General features: G+C 36.3%; 1 protein-coding gene across 1 annotated transcript; it reads left to right on the top strand.

Annotated features, from left to right (window-relative positions):
- The first annotated feature begins 1,722 nt into the window (after positions 1-1,722).
- LOC113766141 (putative late blight resistance protein homolog R1B-12) lies at positions 1,723-5,668 on the top strand. The gene is made up of 2 exons (XM_027310359.1): positions 1,723-5,245; positions 5,444-5,668. Exon 1 carries the CDS (start codon positions 1,723-1,725, stop codon positions 5,227-5,229), a length of 3,507 nt encoding a protein of 1,168 aa, XP_027166160.1. The 3' UTR covers positions 5,230-5,245; positions 5,444-5,668.
- Positions 5,669-7,647: the final 1,979 nt, after the last annotated feature.

Here is a 7,647-nt window from a genome sequence, read left to right as displayed (position 1 = left end):
TTGACTATAGTATTTTGGTAACATTAATGCACGCCGGTAGCATGAATTTTTGAACGTTATTGTTTTACTGTTTATATTTATTATCTTAGAGTTTACATTTATTATAGTAATGCGTATATTTTATGATATAATTGACACTAATAATTGTAGAAATCTCGAATTCTCTGCTTCCACAATTTTAAGGGTTGAAGAAGCCCTCAAGTTTTTTTTTCTCAGACTCTTTACTTTGTTGGTCATGGTTATTAATCTCCAAGATCAATGGTCATGATTATTAATACGAAAGAATTAGAAGAGAAAGTGATCAAATTTAGTGGTTTGCTCGAGAAGGAAAACAATTGAAGAAAACTAGAGAGCTAGCTTGAAGATTCATGCTAAAATAAAAAAAAAATGAAAAGAAACCAGTTAAAGCTATATTTGTATTTATATCTCTATACTCCTCCCAATAAAAGCCTCTGGGATCATTTATATTTTGATGGTTCTTTATTTTTTGTTCTTCCTAATATACCCACACTAGATTAGTCGGGCCGCCTTTACGGACTTGACCCGGATACCCACTCCGTCGACAAAAAAAAAAAAAATAATAATAATAATATACCCACACTAAATAAGGTAATAGCTTAACCATAATTGACAAAATTGTCATATTTTAAACACGGATGAATTAAAAGACTCAAACTCTTGCTCCACAGCTGCTATCAAAGCACGGCTTCTTAATTATAAAGTTTAACATATTAAACTGTGGAATTATTGCAAAAACAGGGGCCCCAAGTGCACCGAGGCCACCACTTGCATTTGTCTCCAAGTGCAACTTATATTCCACCACTTGTCAAAGGAATTAATTTTGTACATTATCGTTTTACTGTTTATATTTATTATCTTAGCGTTTATATTCATTATGATAATGCGCATATTTTATGAGTAGCTCTCCTTTTCATTTGAAAAAAGACAAAAGAGTTGTTCACCTCATTGTGTGGGGATGGAATACAACAATTCCCAATAATTCTATGAAACCCGACCCACCACTTGCACGTATTCCACTTAAGATTTCGGAAGGTTTTTCCCTTATTGATTTAGTTATTTTCAATTTGAGTCAATATAAATGTACAGTGGGATAATTTCATAAACGTCCCCTGAGTTTTTTGGAAAAATTGTACAAAGGGAATGGGAGTCAGTACATTTTACCACGCGATGATTATACCAAAATGAGCGAAATTATAAAAGTGTCAGTACCTTTGTTAACGTGCAATTCCAGACCACTTTCTCAACAACGAAATGAGTATTTAAAAAGAACTCCAAAAAACTATAAGGCTTGGTAAGGTAAAGGACTAATTTATCATAATTAAATGTGGCCTTACTTAACTCACTCGTCTCGCCCAGTGGTGGTTCAGTCCCCTCCGGGTTTCCCAGAACCTCTTCAAGTCTTCCCTCCTCATAGTGTATAGGAAGTTATTGTATCAAAAAAAAAAAAGTCAATAAAATTTCTTTACTTTATTCAAACCAAGATCATTTCCAGATTATTTGACCGCTCTCTCGTTAACTTTGATTCATCTGTTCTTTCTTGACCTCGCTCCGTTTGTCTGTTGAATAATTTATTATCTCATTTCTCATTCTTCACCTTCCCACTAGGAAAAAAAATTTCGGGCTGCTTGCTCTGCAGTCGGCTAGATCTTTTTCTCCCTTAAAATTTGAGAGTGAAACTAAGGAAAAATCCCTGCACAACAGATGGACGTGGCCTCCACTTGCAGCGTCGATCGTGTCTTCCTTGATCTAAAGTTGCTTGTGGACAACCTCAATGTCATGTTCCGAACAGGCAAAATTGGATATACGTACGTGGGTGTAACATTTCTCAAAATTGAAGCTGCGTACCTGAACATAACATTTCTCAGAACATTTGTTATGTGTGCAAGAAATTGGAGCTACGGCAGTGATTTTCACTTGGAATCCGAGAATGTTGGTAACGAGGTGAGTCTTCCATCTTTTTTATCTTGCATTGAAGATACCGTTAACAAATATGAGGAGGACATTCACTCTCTTTACCTTATGTTGGAATCTGATGCACGTGGCATACGTGATGTTGGCGATGAAGTGGTTTTTAAATTTTTGAAACAGATCAAATCATTTAAGCAAGCAATCATCCAAGTTTATTTTGCTTTGGCTAGCAGCAAATCATTGGAAACAAATTCTTGCATGCCTGTTGATGAACTAATGGAATTTATAGACAGCATTCTGCAAAATCTAGCGGATTTAACAACTATCGATTTGTGTATTGTTGAAATGGATCCCCAAGTTAGTGTTCAAGTCCAAGCCCTTGAAGCAAAGCTAACATTCTTGAAAAGCTTCATTCCCTTTGCCAAATTGCGAGGAACTGTAGATATTCCTGCCTTGCTGTTGGCTCACTTTGAAGTGGTGGCTTTGAACGCAGCATGCCTCTCTTACATGTGTTCTTGTTGGGATGATGCGTTCTGCAATCCTGAGTTCTGCTCCATGATATATGAGCAACAACAGAAAATCACGCCTATTGATTTTCAAGTCTATGAGATTTATATGGAAGTTCTTAGAGCTACAAGATCCTCAAAATCATTGCATAATAGAATGATGGATAAGCAGATATTGAACAACTTCAATGATTCTCTCATAAGTTGTCTCTGGGAGCTGTTATGCTGCAGCTCTAGCTTCATGGATTCTATGAAACATGAAATGCAAATACTCTATGCAGGACTGAGGTTCTTGAGAAGCATTTTAAGGGAGCAGCAGGAGAAGAGGGATGAACAAAATGAAACAATTGGTGCTCTTCTTAGTGAGGCAGGCATTATAATTTGCTCGCCTTCTCTAAACAGAGCGGAAGAAGGAGAAGTTAGCTTCTCAAAATCCACAGAAGCCTTTGCCTGTTATGATATGCTGGCTAATACCAACATTCGTATCGAGCATTTTAAGGATCAGATCAGTGGCTCAAGCATTATTGAAAGTGTTCCTTCCTTTCATAGCTTAAGAGCAACAGAAGTTAGCAAGACTTCCGGCCGCATGCTATCAAAAGGTAAAATGCCAATAGCCCATGAAGTCATGGTTGGCCTTGATGATGAGGCAGCAAAAGTAATTGAACGACTTATATGGGGAACAAAACAGGTGGAAATTGTTCCCATTGTGGGAATGGCTGGGGTTGGTAAGACAACTTTAGCCAAAAAAGTTTACAATGATAGTTCAGTAATCTGTAACTTCCACATTCGTCTTTGGTGCACTGTTTCTCAAGAATTTAACATGAAAAGCTTGTTAATACAAATTTTGTGCTCTGATGCCAAACATTCCAGGATGGATGATGACTTTCAAAAGGATGAACATGCATTGCTTGAAATGTTCCGCAAAAAGCTATTGAAGAATCGGTATCTTGTTGTTTTTGATGATGTATGGGACACCGGGGCATGGCATGAGCTGGGAATTGCATTCCCGGATGACAAGAATGGAAGTAGAATCATCTTTACGAGTCGATCTTCTAATGTAGCTTCACGGGTTCAATATGGTGGAGAACCTCACTATCTTCACCCACTCAGTGAGAAAGAAAGTTTTGAATTACTGCAGAAGAAGGTTTTTGGAAAAGAAGATTGTCCTCAAGCATTGCATGGATTGGGAATGGAGATCGCCAAAAAGTGCAAGGGATTGCCACTTGCAATTGTTGTTGTAGCTGGAGTCCTAGCAACTATAGAGCATGATATTTGTGTTTGGGAACAATTTGCTGAAAGTTTAACTTCAACCACGGTGTCTGGTGCAGAACAATTCAAGAAGTCGATGGAGCTCAGTTATGAGCATTTACCATATCACTTGAAGGCATGCTTGCTGTATTTTGCTGCATTTCGAGAGGATGAAAAAATTTGTGCCAAGAAGTTGATGTGTCTCTGGATTGCAGAAGGGTTCGTGGAAATAATTGAAGGAAAGAGATCAGAGGATATTGCAGAAGAATATCTGATGGACCTAATTCATCGAAACTTAGTTATGGTAAGTGAAAACAGATCCATTGGTGGAGGCAAAACTTGTTACATTCACGATTTGATATTAGAGTTCTGTAAGACTGTGGCGAAGGAAAAAAATTTTCTTCAGATCCTGCGAGGATATGATGAGCTTTCTATCTTTAATGAGCCTCCCAACCTACATCGGTTGTCCATTTGCTGCAGTGAAGAAGATTTTATAAAGTCAAAACTATTTTGTCCAGATTTAGATACTCTGCTATTCTTCAATGCTACTCCAGGAGATAAGTTTGGGATGCTTAATATCTCCCCCTTTTTTTGCATCTACAAACGTCTTAAAGTTTTGAATTTAGAGGACATTAACCTAATGTTGAAGGAGCTTCCAGCTGAAGTCGAATCACTTCTTTGTTTGAGGTACTTAGCCCTTCGTACAGCTCAGCCCATGGAATTCATTCCACCATCTATAGCCAAGCTCTCACATTTGGAAACCTTCCGTCTAAATTCTTGCACGACGGTTTCATTGCCAGATAGCATCTGGAACATGAAGAAGTTGAGGCATGTACATGTACAGCGTAACTGCATTATTCTTCTCTCTTCCAGCGACAACGTTGTTGAAAACCTCTCCACTTTACCCAATTTAGACACACTCTCAAATCTGTGTCTTTATCTTGATCAAGAGGGAGAGAACATATTGAGAAGGATTCCCAACGTTCACCAACTTCAAATTTTCAATTGTGGGGGACGAAATAGAGTATGCTGCAACATGAGTCGACTAGAATGCCTAGAGTCACTCACCTTAGGGGGCAACTATTTCTCAGGTTCACGGGAACATGTTGAGCTTTCTTTTCCCATGAATTTGAAAGAGTTAAGTCTTCAAGCTCTGGGTCTTCCCTGTAGAAAAATGTCATTGATTGAACAACTACCCAATCTTGAAGTCCTCAGATTAAGAGAGCAGTCAATGGACGGCCAAAAATGGGAGCTGATGGAAGGAGGATTCCCTAAACTCAGGGTCTTGACTTTGGAATGTGTAAAGATTGTTGAGTGGATAGAGACAGACCCTGACAGTGATGATTACTTCCCGTGCCTTCAGCAATTAAAACTCCAAATCATTTCTAATTTGGAAATGATGCCTGCTTGTCTACAGCATATATCAACTCTTGAAACAATTAATGTGAGTTCTTGCGGAGAGGGTGTCAAATCTTTAGTAAGGGAAATTGAAGAAGCACAGGAATATAATGGAAATGAGAATCTGAAGGTCATCATCATAGATTGAGCTGGTGCAATATCTGGTAATTTTTTTTGTCGTTACCATTAATTGGCTTGTAGAAATAATCATGCTTTTTTCATTTAAGGGAGTTTAATTTATATTGACATTTTGGTAGCTTTTTTGTACTACTTCAGTTGCCTTAGTGCGTGCACGAGCACATTGAAATTGATGAACAAACAACTAATTATTGCTCTATTTTTTCTTGATGATATATCATCAGGGAGTGTGATGGTCATCTGTGTGGTCTGGCTTTCTTTGGTGCTTTTGTGGAAGATTGAGGTGACAATTGAAAGGATCGATGGCTCTTTTCTTGTCAAGACATGGTGGAAACAATCAATGAGATTTGTACACCGTGCACCATTTTATCAATATGCACGGCCGCTTAAAGGTTATTCAGATATTTTGCTGTTGGTGTATTTTGTGTAATTTTGTTTTGCTGAATTTAGTGATGATCGTGTACTATTTCTTTTCAAACATGTGTCAATTTGCAGTCAAGGAACTTTGTTATGTTTTGAGCTCATGAGATTTGAATAATTTTAAGTCTCTGTTTCTCAAGTTATAGATGGTAATATTCCAACCTGTCACTGATATCTAATCTTGGGTTGGAAATTTCCACCTGCTACTAAGATTGATTCTGCTAAATTAGTTTTGAGTTGTAGCAATATTCTTAATTCTACTAGGAGTCCTCTTACATGGATTTGGAAAGTTGAACCAAGCATTTTCTTCGGTTGTGTTCTCAAAACAGACTAGCCTCGAGAGAACTCCTGCGTTTTTTGCGGGAAAGGAGTCTAAACGTATAAATTAGGAGGTGTCCTAAAGCTCCTTGTCTTTGGATGGCTACATCTTTACCTGTCAATTCCCCTTCTTTGGGTGGCTCAATTAGATTTCATTAGTTGGCTAAATTTTGGTTGTAAAAAATTCTCAACTGTTAACCGCTTTAATGTTCTTTGGTTTCCTCTTTTTCCCGTTGTCTGTTGGGTTCTATGGTATGATAGGAATAAATTTTTGTTTGTTTGTCGGTAATAAAGATTTGCAAGTTTATGTAATACATGCTGTTTATTTTGATAAGAGAAATCCAAAAATTCGTAAACATTGATTCGATCTGAACCGTAAATTTAGGGTACTCGAATCGGTTTTAATATGTGTAGTTCGAGTAGCAGCAAATCGGATTAACAAGGACGTACATCCTGTCGCAATTCAAAAACTTTGAAAATCGCAAATACCTTAATTCATATGTAAGGATATACTTATAATTTTGTCCATTAAAACTAAAATTAATACCAAAATTAATAGAGGAATATATAATCATCTTTCATCAAATATTTATATTTGAGATGATATACTTGACTATCTCAACAATATAAGAGTCTTAACTTGTTTAACTTGCTAATTATATAATATATTTAGCTTTTGTTTCAGAGAATAAGTGATATTTACAAACTTGTTTTTACTATGAACATGCAAATATTCATGGTTATGTGTTATTTCTTAACAAATAATAAAGTCTTTTAGGTGTTTACTTATTTTCTTATTCTCAATTATGAAAATATGATTTCTTTTTTAATTTTGGTACCGAGTCTAGTACCTTCGGATCCGTGAACCGCTTTGCCAAATACCCGGTCATTCGAGTACTCTATGACCATGGACACAATTATGATTTAACTTTTTATCGAACCAATAGAACTGGTTCGGGTTATAAAATTGTTAGGCGGAAAGGACACCTGACCCGTGAAACGTAATCACAGACTGATGCTGACTCCTCTTTACTCTTTGTTCATGGCTTAAGGCCCTTGTTAGTAATTATATAAACTCAAGTCAAAGATTCCATCAAACTAAAATCTCCATTGAAGTCAATTTACTACTTTCTTTTGAAAATAAAAACTAGCTATTGATTTTTGGATTATAAGATTGATTTTTGTAGCATGCATATTGAACAACAATGTTTGAATTTTCAACAAAAAGAAAAAAAATTGCGAAATAAAGCTAACATAGATGAATAATTATTAATTATCATTCTCTTTCTCCCTTTCACTTGAAAATGAAAGAAACTATTTTCGTGATAATAAAAATTTCTCTTCAACTTTAATGTTTTCCTTTCTTTTTTTTTTTGGCCCCTTATATGCTCTTTTTCTCTCGAAAATTCCAAGAAAGCCTTACCTTATGGAAAGCGAAAATTTTTAAAATTAAAAAAAGGGTCTAGGTGTAGGGTCCCTTTCTTAGTGGACAATGCCGACACTGGTGCTTCTTAGCTACAAAATGAGAGTGAAATAATTCATTCAAAAACCATAAAGTAATGAATAAAAAAAAATTCTTTGCTTTTCCAAACCGAGATGCAACTTTCTCGTAATTCCTACACTACTGTTACGACTACGTTGTTATTTGTTAATCTTTTCTTTTTTGCTCTGTTTGTTTGTTGAATAATTG

The sequence above is a fragment of the Coffea eugenioides genome, chromosome 3 (assembly GCF_003713205.1).
Source record: "Coffea eugenioides isolate CCC68of chromosome 3, Ceug_1.0, whole genome shotgun sequence".
Taxonomy (NCBI): domain Eukaryota; kingdom Viridiplantae; phylum Streptophyta; class Magnoliopsida; order Gentianales; family Rubiaceae; genus Coffea; species Coffea eugenioides.
The sequence above is the reverse complement of the archived record's forward strand: the minus strand, read 5'-3'. Positions and strand labels throughout refer to the sequence as shown.

Excerpts from the sequence above, each read along its gene's own strand:
- LOC113766141 (XM_027310359.1), top strand. The coding sequence starts at position 1,723 with ATGGACGTGGCCTCCACTTGCAGCGTCGATCGTGTCTTCCTTGATCTA.